A 25,453-nucleotide genomic window follows, 5' to 3' on the forward strand; every position below is an offset into this window, starting at 1 on the left:
TAAGCTTTTTATAGAGCCTGAAAACATATGAACAGAAATAATAAGAACGAATACATTCACATATTCCAGAGTTTTAAATGTTAGAAGGTTCTAAATAGTAATTTACCTTACAGATGCATTTAAAACAGCAAAAAATCAAGGATATTAAATTAAGTGTATAAATTCACTATTCATCAATTGTAAGCTTTAAAGATTTTTTTAAATTCTTGTTTTTTTAAAAAAGTACATATTAATAACTGAGCTATACAGCTATGAATAATCTATTCAATATGATCAATGAGCTATAAAATAGCTTTTAAAATACCAGTAAAATAATTTAAAATTCTTAATTTTTTGTGTGAGAAACCTTTATTATAAATCTACTGGAAAACATTACATAACCTGTAAAAATTTTTAAATAGCACAACACATTTTTAAAAATCTAATGCTTTCTGGAATAAACACCAGCATGATTTCTAATAAAATTCTATTAGCTCTGCTATTTTGTCTTTCCCCTTTAATCCTCTAAAAATCAGGAAAACGGGGAAAAGACAGGAGACACTTAAGTACAAAGAGAAAGACAAGCTGCAGCTGTAAGTATGACATAAGTCTATTTTGCGCTAAAAATAAGCTTCAATTTCATTTTCCCATGTATAAATATTTAAGCGTCCTTCCTTTTTCAGGACATTTCTTCCCTCAGTTATATTACCACGGTTTGTTACAAACTGTTCCTTTAAGCATTTAGTACAAGAAAGACAGATGGACACTTCAAATGGTTCTTCAGTCATCCCTACATATATCCTACAGACTATGACTAGATTATTAACATAGAAAGGTAATGTGAAATGTACCTGAGCCATTTTCAAGACCCTTAAATTTAGGTTGAGGATCATAAACCTGAGCTTTCTCATTTTTTTTAAATTTGAAAACTAAACAAAAATACAGTTCTTCCAAACAAACATACCTTCAGCTCCCAATGACAAATCATCTTCAAAACTTCCTCCATTTCTCACAAGCACACCTGAAAGAAACATCTGAAAACTCATCCTGGTGTTTTGTTCCTCCCTACCCTCATATAAAATCATTATTTTAGTTAAAATAAATTCACCCAGCAAAATATCTTATACAGTAAAATGTTTCAGACTTGAACGTACTCAGACATTATTCTGATTATGTAACTTCAAGAAGCAGGTATACGCTTTTACTTTAACGTAAAGAAACCACTTTTCCAGCAACATAAAGTTATCAGAAGCCAACCTACAGGCTGTTTTAAACTTATATTTTTGAAGATGTTCAATTAGATTACATACCAATAGTTTCATGGAAAACCAGATTCTGGAGCAAATATTCTTCTTATCCATCTCATATTAAGTCAGGAGCTGGATTTTCCTGACACTGTAAATATATTTTTATATGCCTTGCCACTACCTGCACATGCTTGTTGTACTTTGAACTTTAGAATTCTGTCTTGAACAGGTGGTAAAATTTTAGGTGTGGCAATTTCAGTTAATGTAAGCAAAGAAATGCTGCACTAAAGTTGACTCAACTTTTGTTCACTCAAGTATTTTCCTTATATTTGCATATATTTATATTTAATTAGTCTTTATAATATCTAACTGGACAATAAAGATGTAAGTTTCACGCTGTGAAAAGGCTAGGCAATTTGCTTAAACTCCCTACTGTTTTACAGTTTACAACAAAGTTTTTCCATTTTGCTTCTAGCTCAGAACAGCATTATAAACATGAATATCACTTTTATCAGTCACATATACACTTTTACCCAGAGGGCAAAGAAGTAGAGCTGTCATAAAGAACAGATTTAGAAAGGCAACCTTCTCTTACCCTTGAGTGTACTACTGCTTTGTTCATCCAGTGAGGCTCCCAAAGGTGTACTGAAACCATATAAACATATTAGCCTTAGTCTTGTGAAAGGCTGTTTGGAAAGTTGTCATTACATGGCCTTACTTAAAGAGTTATAGCTCAATAAGCTTCTAATCACAGTTAAACTCTCCTCCAAAAACACACAAGGAATGCAAGTAAATTACATAAGTAATATTCAGTAACTAAGTAAATACCTATCATCAAGTCAGTTCAGCAGGAATGATTTAATCACATCTGATGTGCCAACAATTAGGGGCAAAAATGGCAATGACAAATCATATGAATTGGCATTTTTCTTTGCAAAAAAGAGAGAATGACTGACAATAAGCATTAAGAAAATGTCTGTTCCTCTCAATCCTTCCATCAAAAAAGAAAATTAGAAGAAAACAAATCTTCAGTCATAGGTAACTTAACCTTAATAAAATTAAAAAGTGAAGAGTAGTTGGAAATGAGGCCCAACAGTTTCCTTAAACCTCATCTGTTAATCTATCACTAGCATTTCAAAGCATCACATAGTGCCTCCCCCTTGCCCCAACTTTTTCTTTATTTAAATGTAGAAGCTTGAGATTTGCTTTCTGTTTTTAGCTAAAAAATACATATATTTTTCATTTAACTTGGAAAATTACTAAAAAGTTGACTTGAGAATCAACATTAAGATTAGCCATTGCTCAAATTTTTTCATTCTTGTAGTTCAAATACAGATGAGAGAAATATCTGTTTTTCAAATACAGAAACAAACACTTTTAATTCTCTCAAACCAAGTTATAGTAAGAAACACATTGTTTTATATTGGAGAGTCTGTTTTGTGATACAAACCTTTCTTCAGTAACAATTTATACCTGTTAAAAACTCACATGAGACGTGGGATCAATTATGAAAATACCAGTTTCAAGGAAATGCCAATTAAAGGTTAAAACTTTCTACAAGTATACTAACAATGGCAGCTCTTTAAAAAACTAGTACTTTTGAAATGTAAAAGAATCACAAGCAATTACTATAAATATACTCATAAAAGCTTTAATCCATTTTTTGCATATATTTTAATAAAATTCTAATGTATGTCTTTAAAAAGCCATCCTTCCCTGATGGCTACTTTCTTGGATGTAAATACTGCATTACTCTGTCCACAGATGTCTCTACTGGTCTACGCACTAACAGAAAATGGTAGATAAGCAGAATAACAGGAATCCTCCTTCGAAAACAAATATCTTCCTTTTATAGTTGCTCCCTTCCAAATTCTATCAAAATCTCTATCACTTCTTCAATGTTAATTCAAGCAGTTTTTACTTAGTCCCCCCACAAATGGTTATCAAAATAAAGACTCCCTTTAAGGAAAGAAAACACGGTATAATTATTCAGGATATGGACGGCACTAAAAAACAAAGACTATTTGAGAACTTATCAAGTGGGTAAAATGCTGTCTTAAGGTCATTTGTACATAATAAACAACATACAGAATGTCCAACTCTGGGAAAGAACTTGAGTTGTTATTTAAAACAAAAATACAGATGCAACATATCCTAAGTCGAACCTGTGATAATATAGCCAAGATTAAAAGACTACTTGTTCTAGCTTTCCTGGATACAAATGAATGCCATTCTTGCGTAGAATAGGTGCCAACTGTAGGAACAAGAAGGAAATCCATGAGGGAAGGAGCAGCAAACTACAGAATCTTCCCACATAAATCAGTATTGGCAACAAAACTTCTGAAATTGTCAGGGATTGACTGTGTCCTGGTGAATGTCAACATTTGCCTACTGCACTTGTCTCAAAAAAGATGCACTTATTTACTGTCTAATTGATATGATCTCTTATACAATCTTAAATCCTATAGGTCATTAAAACATAGTGTGATTCTTCTCTTGTTCTTAATTTTTTAAATTCTTTTTAATATGCACTTGAACTTAAACAATAAAACATTATAAACGTATTTGTAATGCTAAGCCTATTTTAAGAAACCTAAAGTAAGCCACTACTGTACTGAGGACTGTAGGTAAATAGTCAGATTGGAGGCTTTAAAAGACCTAAGTAAAAGTAACAAAACAACTGCTCAGATACATTTCTAAGAGGAAACGAAAGATACTAGTTTCATCAGATCTCACCCAAAAAGCCTGAACATGTATATTCAAAATTTCAAGCTTTTAAATTATAGACTGTTTTGGAATTTAACAATTAAATGAACTAGTAGCACAGTAATACAATTTCTTGATCCATACTTTGAGTGAAGTATCTAATATCTAAGGCTTATCTGAAAACCGGGAGATTGATTTACAGCTAGATTGTAAATCTGGGGTCCAAGGACTTCAAGCAGTGTAGTTGCCTCTGTGCATCTTTAAAGAGAAGTTATTCCATATATTTCATCATATTTCAGAAGGGTCTACGACACTTCCAATAAAGGATACGAGTTCTGCCATAAAGAGTGCTCAATAAGGTTCCAGTCGATTCATCAAAACAGGGCATTAATATCATGGTAGCCAATATTCTGTCTTTAGAGGAGGCAAACTGGCATATGAATCACTTGCCACAACAAAACAAAACAAACTACCCCAACTCTAATATTTGAACGAAATATTAAGAAAGCCTAAATTGAGAAGGCAAAAATATGCTCAAAAGCAAACACCAACAAAAGTTTAAATGCTACATTCTTGATTTTACAACTAGCAATTAAAGTGGAAAAAATAGGAAACAAGCACATTTCGCTGTAGTCAGATTTACTTGCAGTATGATTCATCTCCTCTGTATTTTATCAAACATTTTTGTAACACTTGCCAAAGCATGTAATTAAACAGATTTATGCAGTCTGAATGCTTTTAAAAGTTCTATTCCCTGAGAATTCCAGCGTCATCTGACAATTCCATGTTCAAGAAGTAAACTATAAGTACAAAGTTAGCTAGTTTTAATAGCTCCCCAAACAGAAATAAAATTAAAGCTCATTTAGTGTAGTTAGGTAAATTAAACTCGTCTTAAAACACATTGGAGAGGAAAATGATTCCGTGCCAGTTGTACAGATGCCAAAACTAAAGCAAAATAAAATATCCTATGAAATGTGAGAATTCTTTCAAATAAAAACAGAACAAACATAATACGGCACGATAATCTGCTTTGGATTTCTGATCTCTGATGCTAACACCATGCGCGAGCAGCTGAAGTCCTAACTGTAAAGTCAACACGGTCACCAAATAATCAGCGGTCACAGCACTTCCATTTCTAATCGCTTAGAGGAGGAAGCTATCTGCCGGCTCACTTTCCGGTTTGTAGCTTACAACGGTCGCGGGACCCACAGGGACGCGGCCCGAGTGGCTCTGCTCCAGCGTCCCGTCCGCATGGATCTCCTCCAGGACGCGGGCGGCCCAGGGAGCACTCACCGGCAGTCCTTGAGCCATATCGCGATCTTCTCGTTGGGCACGTTTCCTGGGGGGTAGAGCAAGGGGACAGCGCGTTACCACACAGAAGCACTCCGACAGCAGGGTCACCCAGGACCCTCCCAAGCAGGAAAATCCACCACGGCAAATGCAGCCTAAGCGACACGTCTCAGTGTCCCCTGGCAGGGAAATCGGATGGCACCCAGTAGTCTGTGTTGACGCTGGGGGCGCCTCGTCCAGCGCGCGCGTTTTAAGGTCGGAAGTGTCCCCTCTCCCCTTGGCCTACGGTTCCCAAGACTCTACCAGAACTCGTGGCAGGCGCCCAGGGCGCACGAGACTCTCCCCAGCCCGCCAGCCTCCCCCCGCAGCCCAGCCGGGCGCACCGACCTCTTCCCCCCGCTGCCGGCAGCTGCGCGCCGGGAAGGTCCTCCTCCTCGTCCTCCTCCTCGTCCTGCGTCGTCGCTTCTGTGGACAGATCCTCCGTCTCTGAAGCTTGCCAGGAGCTGCGGCACTTGGCCCAGGCCTTCCTCCTGCGACTCGCCACTTGCCACTCCAGTTCCTCCTCCGCCTCCGCCGACGACGCCAAGGGTCGGTCCATGGCCGCACTGGGGGCTGCGTTACCCCAGCCGGACCCTGTGCGAGACACGGCGGCGGCGGGGACCCCCGCCCTCGCTGTCAGCGCCCGGCCGGGCAGGGGGCCCCGGGGAGCTGAAGCGGGCGCCGCAGGAGGAGGAGGAGGAGGAGGGGACAGGGAGGGAGGGAGGGAGGGAGGGAAGGAAGGGGAGGGAAGGGGCGGAGGGCCGGCGCTTCACATGAAGCCGGCCGGGCGCGGCGCGGGAGCGCTAGTGGCCCGAGGGAGCGCGGCTGGGAGCCGAGCGCCCGCCCGGCCCCTGCTCCCCACCCCCAGCCTGACGCGCCCGGGGCAGGCCGGCCGCTGCGCGTCTGCGCGCCTTCCCTCGGCGGCGGCCCACGCCCCCTTCCGGCCGGGGGCGCGCGGGGCGTGGTGCGGAGCAGGCCAGCCCTCCTCTGCTGCCCGCGGAATGGGCGAGATTAGTTTGCTTGTTAATAATCTTTCCTTCTCTTCTCCTCCTCCTCCCTCGCCCAAAAATAGAAAGAAAGTGGGGAGGCCAAGTCTCACAAATCGCCCCCGCGAGAAAACGAGTGTCTGCTTAGGCACCCTGAAACGTACACTTCAAAGAGTCGCCTGAATGTAGACTATTTAGTGTCCAAGGAATTGGGGTAAGGACGGAAAGAGAGGTGCTTGATTAGTGTAGCCAAAAATGTTAAAACTGCAAAAGACCAAGCTTCCTGGAGTGCTACTTTCATACTTAAAGTTATTTATCGTGGTTATGTTATGAATGAAAATGAATTGTGAAAGGATATTTAATCTGGAAATTTCATATTGAAGTTGGACTTAGGGAAGGGAGAATAGAGCAAACAATAATTGGGACAATGTGGAGATAGTTGCTTGGATTTTGGTGAGACAGCATGCTACAAGAAACAAATGATGTCAGGGTTCAAAACTGTTTCTAAAGCCAGCTTCAGCATTCCCTTTTGTTATGTTTAAATCCTCATTAGCAAAAAGACTCAAATTCTATCCAAAACCAGACACAATGTGACAGACCTATCAAGCAACATTGTTCCCCTAAATGTTACATCTAAACTATACATATAAGTAAGGCTTCCAATATTTTATTGTACTCTACTCTGAAGAACAAGTAAGAACACTTTTTAAAATCTTAACCTGATTGAAAAGAGTATTTTGCATAGAGATAATATTTTAAGGAAGGAATTACTTTTCATTTGAAATTAAAGTCAAGAGCATAGTAAAAGTCCTAATGGAAGCATTCGAATTCCAAGGTAATTAAGTGCATTGTCATTGATAGCTACAGGAAACCATAACTTTTGAAGAATTTGGAATGAAGAATGCTCTGGAGATGAAATAGTGCCTAGTTTTTGTCCAGGCATTTACACGTAAGTCATGGACTACTAAAACAGCACACTGATTTTCCTGCCTTCATTCTTTCCTATCTCCATTCTAGCGCATTGCTCTAGATTTACAATTCTAGGACATCTTCTGATGGTTTACTAATATCCCCAAGATCAAATCCAAAATCCAGGCTATCTTTCCAAAACCATCATAATATTCCCCTCATATATGTACTGCCAAATGTCAGGGGAGTTAGAACCGTGATATTAGTATCTCTATGGCTTGAAATTTCACTACTAGAAAATCTTTTCTTTGAACTTATAAGACTTTCTCAGCCTTCAAGGGTCCTGTAGTAGGATGCAGCTAACAGTTTAATGGCTCTCCAAAACAGGCCAGAGTCTCACTGCCCGTGTGGAAGATGAAAAAGAGAATGAATAAAGAAGGTACCTAAGAAAAGGCATGGAAAGGGCTGGTCAAGTGCCACAAAATATGCTGCCTTCAAAGTTTTATCCAGGGTTCTTATGTATGCCACCCTGTTCCTCTGCTGCTCCCAGCTTCAATTCTATCATATCGAAGTGCTGTTGCCTACTCTGTCTTTGCTTCTTAATTCATTCCTGTTCTTTCTATCCACTATCTTCATGACTTTCAAAATCTAGCTAAACCAGAACTTTTTGACTCCACTATTCCACCACTCCTGATCACACCACTCCCACAGGGATCTGATATACAACAACATGTCTACGTCATTTATTTGGGGACTGAATTGTACAGTAAATAATATGACTGGCCCTGGAAGGTATGTTTGGCTTACTAGCCAGATTGTAAATTGTGAGAGATGATAGAACATTCTTCAGTATTCTTGTACCTCCTACACTTTTAAATGCTGATCCCACAAGGGATAATGCGTCTTCTTGAGGTAGTTTCTTTTTTTGTGTGTTCTTCAAAGAGACACCTAAATTGATTATTTAAAAATTTGCTTCATGTTATTTCTATAATGCTTATATTTTATTTAGGTTTGCAGTTGTTTAAATACGCTTTCAGATGACAACAACAAAGAATTCTTGTGAAAGGCAATAATGAGCCATAGTTTTAAAAAAATCAAACAACCAGAGTCAAGTAATAAGGGGGAAAAAATATCAGCAGGTAACAAAATAGAGTATATACATTTTCAGTTTCCAGTAACACAAATGTATGTTTTCTTCTACATGGCATTTTTTAGTGACATATGTTGAGGGTATAGAAGTAATAGAGAAGAAAACCCTTGAAGTAGTATGCTATTGCCTTGAAATGTAAGGTTTTTTCATTGTATTCTCAACTTTTACAGATGTTTTAAAATGCCCAGAGTATTTCATTTATTCCATAATGAATACTACACATGAAGAAAGTCTACATGTTTGCTTCTTTGAGGATTTTTTCCCAAACAAGTACTATATTGTACACCAACTGCAAGTATACATTGCAAAGCTCTACATAAAGAGTATTATCTGGGCCAGGCATGGTGGCTCACACCTGTAATCCCAGCACTTTGGGAGGCTGAAGCGGGGCGGATCACCTGAGGTCAGGAGTTTGAGACCAGCCTGACCAACAGGGAGAAACCCCGTCTCTACTAAAAATACAAAATTAGCCATGCATGGTGGCAAATGCCTGTAATTCCAGCGATTCGGGAGGCTGAGGCAGGAGAATAGCTTGAACCCGGGAGGCAGAGGTTGTGGTGAGCTGAGATTGTGCCATTGCACTCCAGCCTGGGCAAAAAGAGTGAAACTATGTGTCAAAACAAAACAAGAGTATTGTCTGAATCAATGATGCTTGCAAGGTGGAAAAAGAAAGAAATGTATATTAAGTGTGGATAATTCCATCCACCATTACATAGTGGAAGCAACTTGGTCTTTGGTGTTAGACTGAAGTTTGAAATGTTTCCCTCTTTTCCTAGCTGTATGGTATAAGGCAAGACAGCTAATATTCCTGGGCCATGACTTTTCTCATCTGTGAAATAGTAATCATGATAACTACCTTCCCAAATTGATGTGACTCTCACATGAAATAATGTAGGGGCTCAGTATAGCTATTAGAATGATTATATTGCAGAAAGCAAAAGTCAATCAATTTCATATAGGGGAATAATTCTCATATTAGCAAATGGCATCTATCATCATGCTTATGCAGCTGTATTTTAAAATTGGCATAAGTTCAGGCAAGGATAGAAAACATATACTTTGGTTAAATCAGGCAGTTTTATATGGGAAAGTGTAAATCATAAGGGAAACATTGTTCTTGGTTTAATTAGATATTTAAAATTACAAAACAAGATTTACTATTGAGTAGGCTAAGCCATTTTGGTTCTAGTTATAGTATTGTTTCTTTAATAATATTTATATACTCAAAAATTGTATTTTGTGCATCACAATCTTAATTATTTAGAATCTGATTAGAGAGTGGTAGAGTTGCAGTTATTTCTTCAAATTCTCACCGTTCATTAAGACAAAAGGGGGCTGAGAGGTATAAGGTAAGTAGAATATCAGGTTAAATGAACAGAGTAGCATTTTATATTTTGATAGTATTGCCTGGAGGAAAAAATTCTATATGAAATAAGAATGGAAAACACTGCATATTATATCCCCTCCTCTTCCTCCACCCCAGCACAGTCACAATGAATGTTAAAGACTTGAGAAGTCTTCAAAACTTGTTTTTTAAAACTGTTTAATTTTTTAAACCCAATAGTTCTAAAATTCATTTCAATAGGAAATCTTTTTGGCCCCTCAATGCATCTATTAACATTTCCAGGGATACCAGTGAGATAATTTGCAATAGCATAAAAGAGAATAAAAGAAAAAATATTAACAAATAAGAGTAAACACTTCAAAAATTTTCAGAGATTTATTTACAAATCATGTAATTGAACTATGAGAAATTGAATTTCTGCAACACATATGAGGAACGCTGGTTAGTCTGACTTCAGTTGGGTTATTGATATACTCCTATTATTGAAACCATTATTAATTATTAAAATATTTCTGATTTTAGTATTTCCAGTTATTGTATATATGTTAAAGCAATAAAATTGCATGTTTAAAGCCTGTAAACCTTTTGATCTTAGAGTTCTTCCACATTAGCAAAAATTCAAGGATTTTTATATTAGTTGCTTTTCCTCATAAGGAGACATTAATATGTAGAATAGTCCATTATTTTGATTTATCTTATTTTCCCAAGTACAGATAAGAAGGAGAAGCAGGTGTTAATACCACTAGAATTTTGCCTTGCAAATTATACAATCTGGGTAAATTATCAGTTTACATACTTTCTGATTTTGTGCATGTTAAAGACTTGTCAGTTTTATCACTCATTCTCAGATCACAATTTATTCAGTTTGACACATGATGCTAAATTTACTCTTTTCTCAGTGAAACTTTGTGGCCAGTTTGTTTTCTTTTCAGTGGCTCAATCCTCTGGTGTTTCTGAGCAACAGGTAAGAATGGCTCATCTATTCTTAATCAACAATAAAGTGAAGCAAGATTATGTAACAGAATAGACTATTTGGTCTGTTTCATAAATTCATAAAACAACTCAAAGGAGGTTTTGAAATCCTTTTTACTGAACATAGTTACACATGAATTACAAACATTTTTGCTTTCTATCTGTGAAGCCTAATTCTCAAGTTAGGATCAATCCTTTTACTTTTTCTTCTCAGCCCTGCCCTAAAATGTTGCTTTTAAAGGTCTCTGATGTTTTGAATCATAAAACCTTTTAAAAAAGTATATCTGTCCATATGAAATGCACAGTCTATACCCATGCAAGATGATATTTAAGAATTTTTCTGCAACACATAACCGAACAGGAGGATGTCATTATTGAGTTTCCCAGTGTTGGCACTGTCTTATTATATAGTTAATTTCTCTTCCATATTTAAGATTATATTCTGGCTCTTTTGTTTATGTATATGATTACTTTCTCTTCGGAGCCATTTAGAACTTTAAAAAAATTATAGCTCACTATGCATATATTTGAAATTATATATTTTCATGTAAATTTCTCTGTGTTTTATGAAGAGCAGGAAAAGGAAGGTTCGTGACTAGATGAACCATACATCTCTCTAACACTGCTGTATCTTGAAGAGCTTTAAATGGTACACACCTTATAACGGTTCTTTAGCATACACACACACACACACACGTCTTTGAAAAAACTAATAAATGTGGTATGTGCCTGAACCTGAATAAATATAAACAGCACTGGCCTCTCCCAGCACGTTTCCCTTCTCTAATCTCCCTTCTGCAGCTCCTTTATGCCCATCTCAGAACAAATACAATCTGCATTCAGAACAGGACCGTTTACAAGTTGAATGGAGTTATTTTGGGTGAGTCATTGAAAACACAGTACAAAACCTTTCCTCACTCACCAGAAATGCATTTTAAAAATAAAGCCAAAGCGAACAAGGCTTGGCAAGTTTGAGGGTGGACAAAATGGGGAGAGAACAGGTTTTCTGCCAGACTCAGACAGGATTCTGGTAAACCAGTTTGGCTATTTCTTTATATTCAACTCCATCGAATCCCATCACCAACTAAAAAGTACTAGGTTGACCAAGCAGGACTTCAAAACGAAGACCCTTCATTTAACACTGTGATGATGAGCAGATATACAAGAGCTTAGCAACAGTTTAAGTCCCCCTTTTTGTCTCTAATTCAGAAGCTATGAAACATACACACTTGGCCGGGCGTGGTGGCTCACGCCTGTAATCCCAGCACTTTGGGAGGCCGAGGTAGGCAGATCACAAGGTCAGGAGATTGAGACCATACTGGCTAACAAGGTGTAAACCTTGTCTCTACTAAAAATACAAAAAATTAGCTGGGCATGGTGGTGGGCACCTGTAGTCCCAGCTACTCGGGAGGCTGAGGCAGGAGAATGGCGTGAACCTGGGAGATGGAGCTTGCAGTGAGCCGAGATCGCGCCATTGCACTCCAACCTGGGTGGCAGAGTGAGACACTGTCTCAGAAAAAAAAAAAAAAAAAAAAAAATATATATATATATATATACACACACACACACACACACACACACATTTAATAACGCAATTCTTTTGATTAAATGGGTATTTGACAAATAGTGACTATGGGCAATTAGAAAATGTTATATAAATGCAATATGCAATCCTTTCAAATTGCTTTTAAAACAAGTCTCATGAGAGTTAATCAAATAATAAAATATTAAAGGAGATAGAGCTATGGAGATTGAAAATAATAAGCTACTTTTTAAGAAACTTTAAAAATTGAATTATTATAATTAAAACAAGTCTATACCATGGCTTTTTCAATTTTAGATATTTAATATGCAAATATTACAGATTTATATATCCATGTAGATTCTTATTGGTCTATGGAACATGAGACTTATCCTGTATCCTGTGCATAACTTTCTCCCAGAAATATAGTGATTACTTTTCCACAACCTGCTACAGATCAGTTGAGGCTCACATCTCATGAATGGAAAGAAACCTGGAATCATTAAGAAGAAATTCTTAAACACATAATGGTAACATAGAACACTTGCCATAAAATTTGAGAGTCCTCAAATAATCTTTAGCACAAGTTGACCCCGCAGATTATTGTGAGCCAATTAACAGGTGCTATAGAGGGTCCTACACTTTGTAGTGTTGCCTGTTCACAAATGGTCCATCCTCAAGTTGTGGGAACAAGCCAGTTACTACTGATTTAATTATGCAGGTAATCTCCTTGAACTCCCTTGCAAATGATTAGTTTCCACAAGGCAGGCTTTACCTTTGTTGGTAAAGGGAATGAAAACTGTTTAAAAGTTAATGTGACTATGGAAGTACAAGGTCATAATAAACACACAGATATTTCCTGCTATGATTAACAGCAAAGCAAGTATTCTGGTTTCCTACATTTTGGGGACTTTTTTTTCCTTCCCCTTTCTTTTATGGTTAAGTAATTGTTTTAAAATTATAAAATAACATACAGGCTTCAAAAATTCTCTCACCAATCTACGAATGACTTTATCTCATTTATTTTTATTTAAATTTTATCTACATATAATCAAAAACTAAGGAGACTTAACATTTATTGATAGGAACTCAAAATTAAGAGCTTCTCCATAATCTTCTTTCAAAACAAACTGAAAAGTGAGGCGAATTTTCATCAAAATTTCTTTGGGACAAGAAAGTCTATTACAGCTGTTAGGTAGCATATTTGGCTTGGATTACATTTGTATTAAAGAACTAAAGCTGTGTTTATTAATAGACTGTTATTAAATAAAAGAACCACAGGGTAAAGGTCAGCATGCAGGTTGTTTTGCTTAATTGTTAAAGATCCCTTGAGCCCATGTCTTTCCAATTATTTTTAAGCAAGTCAGCCCAAGTTGGCACCTTAAAATCCTTTAAGTACTGTAATTACAATAGTACTGATAATCAGTTTGGAGAAGTACTACTAAAAGAGCTGTTATTTCAGTGGAGCCAAGGAAATAACAGTGTTAAAAATGGATGCTTTTGACTGAGCACTTCTATTGTGTCAGACACAGTATTTTGGGCTGGATTTACACTGTCTCATTTAATACAAAAACTATTAGTGTTTGTATTATTCTCACTTTATAGATAGGGAAACTGAGCCTCTGAAAGGTTAATACTTGTCCCCAGGCTACCTACTAGAAAGTGGCAGAGAAGAACCAGGACTTACTCTACACCTAAAACCCATGCTCTTACCTGCCATATGCGATGGTCTCATAGTATTTCAGCCCCACTGTTAGAGAAACATTAGCAGTCACTTAGTCTCATCATACTGAAAGGATTCTTCACTTATAGCTGATGAGCACAGGGTCAGTGTGACCCTTAAGTGAATGGAATACTGGGGAGGGAATTGCCTCCTACAGCTCCATTTTACAGGGAGGGAAAACTGAGCTTGAAAGTTTTAAGTAGCCTGCCTGAGGTCAGCCAACTAGTTAGTGAGAATTAGTTAGGAGCAAGAATCCATATCATCAGTTCAGTGTGCTTCCCACTCCACCACACAATACTTTCATCAGGAAGGCGTGGGCAGCAATTAGGGTCATATGGCACATAACAACGTTTTGGTCAATGATGGACCACTGAAATATATAATGGTGGTCCCTAATATTATAATACGGAAGTTTCACTGTACCTTTTCAATGTTTACATATACAAATACTTGCTTCTGTGTTACTATTGCCTACAGTATTCAGTAGAGTAACACACTGTACAGGTTTGTAGCCTCAGAGCAATAGATTGTATCACCTACGTATGTATAAGAACCCCCTATGATTTTCACACAAAGACAAAATCGCCTAAGGATCTTCAGAATATATCCTAGTCACTAAGTGATGCATGACTGTATAAGAATGTTAACACTTTAACGTTAACATACTAGTGTATATCATAAACATTTCTCATGCATATACTTTAGAGAAATGATACGAGTGAAGACGTTGCAGATAAAATGAATACATTTTAAAAGCATTAATCAACAAATAAATGATATTATAAACCAAAATCATTTATACTGAGAATATGAAGCACATATTCTCAGCATATTTGCAACAATCACTCAAAAGCCTTTTTGGGAGACTTCGGAACATCTGTTGGATTGTGATCAGGGAAGTTCTGGTTAAACGCAGGCAGGACATGTCTCTACTGCCTCTTTGACAATTTAAAAGAAATTAGGAACCTAGTATACGCATGGGTCCAAATCTAGCTTATGAACTGATGGGATACCATCAGGCACATAGTTCTGCTCACTGGATATATGCCATTCATATTTTTCATTTTTCACTCATTCATTCAACAAATGTTTATTGAATATGCCAGCTACTGTAAAGACACTTGTCCTGCCATTCCATCCTATAATGGAAGACTTTCTGGGTGATCATCTCATCCCTCCTCCTCTTCTTCCTCCTCCTCTTCCTTCCTTCTTTTATCTTTCCTGTTACTTTCTTATTTTGCTTTTCCTTTTCCTAATATGGTACAGCTAGTTCGTGCTTTTTGTATTACCATAAATTATGCTACAGTCTTTACCGTGTGCCTCATAGAGTAGAAGGAAAAAAACTGAGTAAAAATATTCGTTCAAGTCTTATTTATGTAGGAAAATCAAAATAATAAATAATAAGAGAAGGTGTAGTTACATTATGATATAGCTGCTCTATAAAATATTTTATAGCCAATTTGAAATAAATTTTACAGACAATCTAGCAGTATAGTATGATATGTCAACTTTTCAGTATCGTTTGAAAGATGCCGTCCTACTGTACTCTTTCCAGGCCCGTGGTAAGGACTGAACTACACTAGTTCAGTCACATGGGATGGCCTTTGGAGCAGCTATGACCAGAGTTTAAACTAGAGGAAACATCATTTTCTGCTAGACCTCACATGGCCATTTTAAAGATGGTAGGGGTGAGGAGTGGCATGGTGTAGCTGTGATTAAGGGAGGAGTGAACTAACTCTGATGTAGCCTATTATGCTGGTGCCCATAGTGGAGATGTGGGTAAAATTTACCGCAGATTTTCCACACAGTAATATGCAATACCACAAGCCTTTATTCATAAGTTGGTTCTTTGATAAATCTTCCACTTCATATAGAGATATCATATTTAATAGTCAAGTAGTCATCCTGTTCCCCCTCTGGGAATCTCTGGAAAGGACTGCACTAGACCTGCACCATTCCTGTCAGATGATTACATCTGCCTTGAGATATGTACAGTGTTGTTTAAATATCTTTAAAATGTCACCATGTATCTGAAGTTATATGCATTTCAGCAGAGAAAATGAATGTGTAAGATAAATCATATCTAGGTTGTAGTCAGAAGGATTTTCTTTTCATATGAACAAGGTATCTGAACAGCCCTAAAAACATAAAGCCAAGTATTTTTTAAACTGTTTTTATCTTAACAAATCTTCTCAAATGCTCAGAAAATGGAAAAATAAAGATTTTAATATCCAGCTTTCTTACCAGCATACATTATTAACATTCCTCAGTGAAGTTCATAGTTCAGGTCCAAAATTTACAGCTCTAGCCACATTTCTGGAGAAGACTCAAGACTGGCGACAGCAACCTCTATGAACCTGAGTATGTTATTCAACTTATGTTTTAGTCCTCTTAGGATAACATCCTATTCTCCACAAGAGACAAAAGTCTAAGACTGTAACATCTCTGTCCAGCCACATTCTCAGAAGACTTCCTCAAAGGGAACCATGTTCATAATCAGAAAGTGAGGATTTTTGCTTCTCAACCTAAACTCTGGCCTTCCAAGGAAGCATCAACTGTCAGATATAAAATCTAGAGTTTTGAGATTTCATGTAGGAAATATTAAAACCATTTAAAACTGTATCTTAAAGAAAAACAATATTCAGAAAGTTTTTCTAAAGGATAACAATTCAGCTACTACTGTAACTTTAAGAGATGAGTGCCTTAATAATATCAAATGTTTTTCCAAATATCAAATGTTTTTCCAAAAGATGGTTTTTACAAAAATCATTCTGTGATTTGTGCAATGGCACTTGCCTGTTCTGATTATCAACATGAGCAAAGACATGAAATAAGAACATACTATCTCTAAGAAGGAATCTATCTACTTGAATGTTGATACTATGTCTCCCTGTATTCTCTTTAGAAGGATCTCAAGAGAAATTTCTTTTGAAAATATTTGTTCCAAGAATGATCAAAATTACCAGGACATTTTTTTACCTCACATGGATACTGGGAATTGGATAACAGACAAATTTCTGTTTTCACATTGACCGCTGGAGAAATTGAGAACCAAATGTGGCGCTCACCTATGAGAGATGAGTAGGTCATCATGGTATACATCTTAAACCTTATTCATAGATCTTTTTTGTCCCCATCCTTATTTTATTCTTTCTTCTTCCATTTTCTCAAAATCATATTTTGTTACTTTTGATGTTCCTTTTTTGCAACATGACCAGGAATAGCCAAATAAAATATATGAGAAAATTATGCAAAAATTTATATTTACTATACAGATGTGTACATCCATAGAGGAATATTAAGAGAGAAATGAACAAATATGTTCTGTTAAAGTGGCAGCATTATGGCTGGCTTTTTTTCTTTTCCAAACTCTTTGAAATTGTATTTGCAATTTAGGGACAAAAAAAGTTATTTGAATTTTGAAAGCTCTAGTTACTTATTCCAAAAGCAGGAAGAATGTGCAGAAGTATGTGCATAACCCCATGCAATGTTTGATTATACCAAGACAAAAGGGGAACTGTCATAAATTGTGTGAAAAATCTGTAGTAAATTTTACCCATATCTGCACTGTGGGCACCAGCATAATATGCTACATCAGAGTTAGTGCAGTCTTCCCTTTACCACACCTTGCCACGCCTTTCCCCTACCATCTTTAAAATGGCTACGTGAGGTCTAGCAGAAAGTGATGTTTCCTCTGGTCATAGCTGCTCCAAAAGCTGTCATCACATGTGATTGAACTAGTGTAGTCAGGGGCCTGGAAAGAATACAGTAGAAATGAAGTGAATCAAATAATATTGACAACATGACATATCATACTATATTGCTAGAATGTACAGAAGTGTGAGCATAACTCCATGCAATGTTTGATCATACTAAGAAAAGAGGGGAACTGTCAAAAATTGAAGTTGGAATGGTAGGTGAGAACCAGCTTCTAAGGTCTTAGTGCACTATTCTAAGGGATTGTCTTATTGCCGGTAGGAAGCAGAAAGCAGCCTTCAGTTTGTAACTAAAGTGTTTATAGACAGATAACTAGCAACTGAATAACTGAAGGAGTAGGACATAGGAAGTCCTCAATCAAGAGAACTAGTTAGGAAGCTTATTAGGGGGAAGGAGGTAGGTTGATAAAGACTCAGTGGAGACAGAAGTACAGTCAGATTTGACAGATTAGAAATGGGTGAGGAGGAAGAACTACAATGACCCCTAAGATTTGTTTTCTACTTTAGATCAATGGGTAGGTATTCTTGGTCAGCCCTATTCCTATTTTCCAAGTAAGCTATTACAAACCTACTGAGGCAATAATCATCAATGACCTCTAAAACACCAAATCCAGTGGATACTTTTCAGCTCTCATTTTATAGTATTCTCATAGCTTTTCGTAGGATTGACTCCTCATCTACTTCCTTTCTTGACCTTACATTTTCTGGTTCTTCTACTTCTCAGTCTCCTTCATTGGCTTTTATTCTTCTACCAGCTTTACCGTTCTGAGAAGAGCTCTCTCTTAAGTTCATACACTCTTCTAGGTGAGGAGAGTGGTAGGAAGTAAGCAAGGCAGAGGAGAACCACTTGAAAGAACAGAGATTATTTGGGATGTTTAGCAGAGGGATGACATGGGCTGACTTACATTTTAAAAGACTAAATACTATGTGTAAAATAGACTAATGAGGTTGAGATAGAGGTAGAGAAAAAAACAAGAGGATTATGAAATAATCTAGGATTGTACCAGAGTGGGAGCTATGGAAATGATGATAACTGGTGAGGATTATGAATATGAAGTCAATAGGATTTGTTTATCCATGTGAGGTGGTATGTCAAACAAAGGAATACAGAAAGAATTTTTTTTTTTTTTTGAGATGAGTGATTAGAAGACTGGAGTAAGAAGACTGAGACGGTTAAGACTTCCAGTGGAGCAGTTTTCAGGGAAACAAAAGTTTGTTGACTATGTTAAGTTTGAAAAGCCTGTTAGGCATTCAAGTAGTGATACTGAATAAGCACTTGGATACAGATACAGAGTTACGAGGACAATTTTGGACTGGAATATAAATTAAGGAGTTATAAGCATATAGATGGTATCTAGAGCTGAAAACTAGTTGGGGCCACCAGGGAGGGGTTGGTGAAGAATGAAAAGAGGAGATGTCCAAGGATAGTGTCTTGGGTATTCCACAATTTAGAGGCAGATAAATGAGAAGATCCCAGCAAAGGAGGCTGAGAAAAATCAACTAGTAATGAAGAGAAAGTGGTGTCCAGAAGGTGACTGTAAGAAAAGGTTTTAGAGAGAAGGAAATAATCAATTCCACCATCTTCCTGAGAAGTTAAAATGAACACTGAGAATTAACCTCTGCATTTGGCAATATAGATGTTTATTGCTGACTTTGACAATAATTGTGGTAAAATCATGAAGAAGGACACCTTGATTAGAGTGGGAATCTGTGGGCTGGTTCCTTTTAAGAGAGAGAAATAGGAAATATCAGGGGTGTTCAAAATGAAACAATTAATTGGCTAACATAGAACAAAAGAGCAGGAAAGCCATTATACAAATATATGGCTATTCAAAATCACAGATGTCTATACTTGGCTAAGCCTGAGAAAAAGCAAAATTCTGAAGTTTTGACCCTTCTGAGTTAACTACCAGTTAATTGTAGTGTTAGACCTTCTTATAATTTCTCATTAATGCAGTAATGAGGGAGGTAAGGTAGAAACAGTAAATGTAGACATGCATATGTATAATATATGTGTGTGTATGTGTATACACACATACATACACAAACACATATATACACATATATGCATGATAAAAGGAAGGATGGAAATAGGAAAATAGCTAAAAGAAATGTATGATTGAAAAAGGATTTATTCTTTTTTATCAGGGATACATGGAAATAACACGTTTATTAGCTAAAGACAGGAACAAATAAAGAAGAAAGGTTAGATATTTGAAAAGACCTTGAGAAGAGAAAAATTAATTTTAGAAGGTCATTTTTTAGATGGAAAGGAGATATAAATGCACCAATGTACTTAAATTTTCAGGGGGAGATAATTTAAAGGCATTCACACCTAATGTCCCATACGTATTCTGTGAACTAGGCCAGATAATCTGCTGAAGTGATGGAGCCTGAGCTGTTTGGATAATTTAAAACGGTAAAGATTTTGAATAGCTATTATTCAAAATGGAAATAAAACTACAAGGGAGCAGTAAAATGTTCATTTATTCAACAGTTAAGCACCTTGTAAAGATTAACTCGTTTGCTCATAGTAACATACCTGTGAGATATGTTCAATTATTATTCTCTTTTTGCAGAAGGAGAAAATCAGGCGCAAAGTGGTCATGCTATTTTCCCAAAGGCACCCAGCTAGTAAACGGAGGAGCCAGGAACTGAGCTTCATGCTCTGAATCACTTTGCAATGCTGCCTCCTAATTGTTCATAATTCTAAAAGGACCACATGGCAAAGATATGACTTTATTTAGCAGGTTTAGGTATATAGGTGTTGAATTTCAAAGGACCAGTGTTTTAAGATTCATCCAGGATAGGAATTCAGAGGTTGAATGTGATAGAAGTTTGAGATATGGAGGAAAATGAAGGCTTAGTTGTTGAGATAATACATAGAGTGCAGACTAGTTGGAAGAGAAAAGGCAGGAGTGAAGCAAGTGGGCTTGTAGAGGGGCTCAAATATTTGATTCTTGGCTGTTTTCCTAAGGTTTTAAATTCCTTATGATGTCAGTGGACTAGCCTGATAGAAGTAAGGGGCAGTAAGATAGTTGAAAGGGGCAGGAGCTTAGATTGCAACACATGATTTTGAAGTGTAATTGTGGGAGGTGAAGAATTACTGGGTGACTAGGTAGCACTGGGGTGTGGCACTGGGAGAACACTGAAGTCCAAAGGCATTAAAAGCCTCTGTAGAAGAGGAGGTCAAGAAATTATGAGTCTAGGGTGCTGGGTGGGGCATCCCTATAAATACTGAAGTCACATATGAATCACTCAGGATGAGACAGGAAGGGGTGGAGAAAAGGACTTCAGAGACCAGTGGATTGCAATGTGAGTCTGATGAGAGAATACTCTAAGTAAGTTAAGAGACCAGACAGCCATGATGAACAAACTGCAGACAGCATTCACACAGGCCACTCTTTCTTTTAGCCACCTACCTGTCTGAGCATGATGGGGAAGCCAAAAGTGCTGTGCCACTAAGGTGCCCAAACTGGCAGCATTCCTGAAGAGCTTTTTAACAGGGTTGAACTTTCGAAATGATAAAAGGCTTAAATTACCCCAGAGGTCCAACACATTAGCAAAGTAAATATTAACACGGTAATATTAATATAGTAATATTAACACAGATTAGTTTATCTAGCCCATTTAAAATCATTATCACTTAAGTATAAATAGGGGCTTGAAGATAAAGACACATTTTAAAAGGAGGATTAGCAGAAGGAGGAAGGGAACATGGAAAATTAAGATGGAATTTGGCTAAGGATAATGTGAACAACGAACATATAAGGGAGGAGAAAAGAATGGTGAACATGGAGAACTACTTACTACGTGCCCCGGGAATATTGTGGAAAAGGGGAAACTGCAAATGAGCCGTTTCCTTCCCTCATTTCAGTCTCAATAAAAATCATTTCAGATTCAGTGATAGGGGATTTCCCAGCTCTAACAAAGAGTCTCAAAACAAAATACACATTTTCACAGAAGAAAAATAAGGGCCAGGACCGGGCGCGGTGGCTCACGCCTGTAATCCCAGAACTTTGGGAGGCCTAGGCGGGCGGATCACGAGGTCAGGAGATAGAGACCATCCTGGCTGACACGGTGAAACCCCGTCTCTACTAAAAATAAAAAAAAAAAAAATTAGCCGGGCTTGGTGGAGGGCTCCTGCAGCCCCAGCTACTCAGTAGGCTAAGGCAGGAGAATGGCGTGAACCCGGGAGGCGGAGCTTGCAGTGAACCAAGATCACACCACTGCACTCCAGCGTGGGCGACACAGCGAGACTCCATCTCAACAACAACAACAACAAAAAATAAGGGCCAGAAACTTCTACATAAATATGACAGTCGATAACTTTCTGTCCTTAAATCAGAAGGCAAGGTAAATTACATCCTGTTACAGAACTAAGTATTTAATATTGGCAGAAACTATGTTTTAATCAATAAAAAATCAGATTTGCCTTGGTGATTTGTATTGTTGGTTAGCTATCAAACCACCTTTCTTCCACCTTCTTCTTTACCAAAAGAATCACTTTTATGCCAGTGGATATTTGCATCTTCACATAACACTAAGACCTATGGCAGCCATCTCGTGGCCATGAGAGAGGCTAGCCTAAGAAGGTAAACCAATATGCTGACAAGGTCCCCACATTTGGAAAACCGAAATGCAGGGCATCCCGTTAAATACTAGTTTTAGATAACAAATAGTATTGCATGGGATGTACCTTAAAAATTATGCATTGTTTTTCCAAAATTCAGATTTCAGTGATGTATGTATTTAATCTGGCAATTCTAGTTGGTGTGGATGAAAAAAGAGAAAGAAAGATTCTGGCTCAATGAAGAAGTAATTGAGCTGCTGTATGAGCCAAATCTGGAACTGTCCTAATTCAAAACATTTTAATTAATATTGGGCAAATTTTCTTTGCTGTTAAGCCAGTTCTCTCTGCATTTTCTGTTACTTACAGCCCAAAGTGTACTAACTGATAGAGTTTTATCATTTCTCTCATTGAGCAGTATGATAACATATTGTCCATCCCTAAGTGTCAACTTAGAAATTCTAATTTGTATTTTCAAAAAATCTCTGTGAAGACTCTTCAATATAAAATGCCTCTGTGTTTTCAGAATTCATAATTTATGTCTTTGTGTAGCACCTCATAAAGATTATTTTTGCAAAATTCATAACATGTTAATGTATTCATCTGTATGGTTTGGCTGGATTGGATGATTTCTATGATCTATTGTAGTTCAGAAAATTTTATTGTTACTATAGGACAAATGAGGATATGATATAAAAGATGTAAAGGTGGGGCAGATGCTTTCTTAATTGTCAAAGCACTTAACAATTTTAGCCATACCACAGAGATTATCCAATATTAAAATTAATGATATAAAAGGCTTTTTTGACAGTAGTCACTTGTTTTAAGAATTAAGAGGGCTATATTTATAACACCACCATCATGAAAAGCAGTAATTCAGTAACTTCTACCTGGTGTTTCTTGAGTTATGAGTAAAAGTTAGAATGTAATCTTTTATCCATGTAAGTTTATAGTTTTGCCTCTTAGTATCCCAAAAGAACAAAGTTATCTCAGGCAAAAGAAAATAAGATAAACAATGGAAAATTTTTAGATGATTTTACAGGCTATGTGGCCCTGGAAGCAATAGAAGTTGACATTTTCTATTCACTTCCAAAGATTTACCAGAAGCCCAAACCAGGTTTGTGAATACTCTTAAAATTCTACGATTGGTATAACCACAGTGATTTTAGAAAAGAGGAAGTTTTACACGAAGTGACTTCTCATGGTCAGTGGGGAAAATGGCTTAAGCTTACAGGCTTATACAAGTGTCTGTCACAAATGGTGATATACATTTGTGTGCATGTGTGCATATCTGTGAGTATGTGTGCACATTTATGCTTGTGAGTGTCCCAGAGGTGGATGTTCCCCCAACACAAGAAGCCCCTCTCTGCTCTTTCCTCCATGCCCATCATTAAGGCAGATCCAGATTCACAAAACCAGAGCAAGTAAAATCAGTTTTACTAAACGTTTCCAGGGGTGGGAAATGGAAGGAGGGAACATCAAGAAGTTTACAGTACACATAGTCACCTGACATAGCAGTACCCTTCAAATTCTGCTCTGATCTCTAGCCACCTCATCACTCTTCTCCTCTCTCTTTCCTAACACAATCTTACTTAAATACAATTCAGCTTTTCTTCCAAGTTTTCTTATCTAAGAAAAACAGAAACACTGCAGTTATATTATAAAAAGCATTCATGTTAAAATACTGTCCAATTACCACTATTCTCACTTAAACACACTTCTTGACAGACATCTCTTATATACCCCCCAACAAACATATTTTAGTGTTCATTCAGCAAAACCAGGTGAGTCCCCAAAAAGAAAAAAATTTGCTCCTTAGAAAAAATCAATATTCTCTGTATCAGAATGTAGAAACAAAAAAAAATGGCACATACATGCATGAAGACACACATACCCCAAAATAAGAACAGTGAACTTGAGAGAAGAAAAAGGAAGGAGGAACAGAAACATTTAACATTTTAATTAGGTGTTCTAAAAACATTGACAATTGAAGAAATATATTTAGAAGATATATCTTTTTGTAGGATGCTTTTTGTTTGGAATTCATTTTAACCTATGTATCAAGATGTTACTTTTTTAAAAATATTGATTTGCTCTCCCTTACAAATTAATAATCACACAATAAACTCTAAGAGTCATTCATTGAATTTACCTTGGAAAGATATTTTCAGTCCAAGGATTCCCGCTTTTTATTATTTATTCATACAAGGTAAAATTTTTTCTCTACATCTTGCATAACAATAACAACAACAAAAACCGGAAATAAAACCGATAAATGGAAAAGAACATTTCTCTATCATCTTTTAATTCAAATCTTTGGTAATATCCAGTGTTTTTCTAATATAGTCAAATAGTATTTCTATACTACCCTAAGAAAGACTGTTTTACTTCAAATATTTCTCAAACTAATAGAGCTTACCATAAGCAAAATACCTTAATGTATATGCACTGTTGCATTTCAGCCTGGGAGACACAGTGATACTCTATCTCAGACCAAAAAAAAAAAAAAAAAAATAGAATGATAAAAACAAAGTCCTTCTTCAATATGACCCCATTTACCAATTGAAGCCTATCCACTTACAGATACACTTTTCTCCATTTGAATCTATCATTTTTCTCTTTAGTGAACACGACCCCTGCCCCTCCCCCACTTCATCCTTGTTGTTTCTGTCCACCAAGAATGTCATCTCCTTTATCTTCCTCTCTTGCTTGAGCCTCTCAACATTTACCTTTTCCAGAAAGCTCTTTATAAGTTTTCCAGTCCATGTGGTGTTCTACTATCAGTGTGAGTTCAGCATTCTGTTGTTCTGACTACTAACTAACTAGTTTATTCTTAATGCTCTCCTATAACCTCCATCTGCACTTGCATTCTGAAACTTACTAGAAATTTCTCTACCAAAGTTTGTTTATTCATTGTTCAAATCTGTGAATTCAAATTTCCAGAAACCCTAAAGTCAACAACCAGAGAAAAAGAAAGAAAACAAACAAATTTTTACTTGTTTTAAAAAAGTACATGCAGGACTCCTTTCCTCTTATTCTGGAGTGCAATTTCTAGGCATTTCTCATGCGAGTTACCAATAGTGACATCATTTCAGATTTAATTCTCCATGATAGTCTCTCTTTTTTTTTTTTCCCATGGTGCATGTGGTAATACTATGGTTTTAAAAATTGCTTTTTACAAGGATTTCTTTTTCTCAAACTCATTCTTACCCAAAATCTCAAACGTGGAAGAGATGCCAATGCAGAGACTTTTGTTAAAGAGAGTGCAGTGTGAGGCGAGAGGTGAGGAACTGCCTGCT

The 25,453-nt window shown here is 37.0% G+C and overlaps 2 protein-coding genes across 8 annotated transcripts in view; one reads left to right on the forward strand and one right to left on the reverse strand.

Moving 5' to 3' along the window:
* NEUROD1 (neuronal differentiation 1) overlaps positions 1–25,453 on the forward strand; it is a 1,109,848-nt gene that overhangs the window by 876,967 nt on the left and 207,428 nt on the right. The gene's annotated exons all lie outside the window — the stretch shown is intronic.
* The window catches only part of ITPRID2 (ITPR interacting domain containing 2), a 424,384-nt gene that overhangs the window by 32,476 nt on the left and 366,455 nt on the right, over positions 1–25,453 (reverse strand). For 4 of the 5 annotated variants that reach the window (XM_050750527.1, XM_050750526.1, XM_050750525.1 and 1 more), the window contains exons 1-4: positions 5,610–6,174; positions 5,226–5,271; positions 1,822–1,871; positions 944–1,000 (exon numbers count right to left, since the gene is read on the reverse strand). In XM_050750527.1, the coding sequence (XP_050606484.1) occupies positions 944–1,000; positions 1,822–1,871; positions 5,226–5,271; positions 5,610–5,820 (364 nt within the window). In that variant the 5' untranslated portion in view covers positions 5,821–6,174. Of the gene's footprint in view, positions 1–943; positions 1,001–1,821; positions 1,872–5,225; positions 5,272–5,609; positions 6,175–25,453 lie in introns of those variants that run through there. The other variant, XM_050750524.1, reaches the window with a different exon arrangement.

This window comes from Macaca thibetana, chromosome 12 (assembly GCF_024542745.1).
Source record: "Macaca thibetana thibetana isolate TM-01 chromosome 12, ASM2454274v1, whole genome shotgun sequence".
Classification (NCBI taxonomy): Eukaryota; Metazoa; Chordata; class Mammalia; order Primates; family Cercopithecidae; genus Macaca; species Macaca thibetana.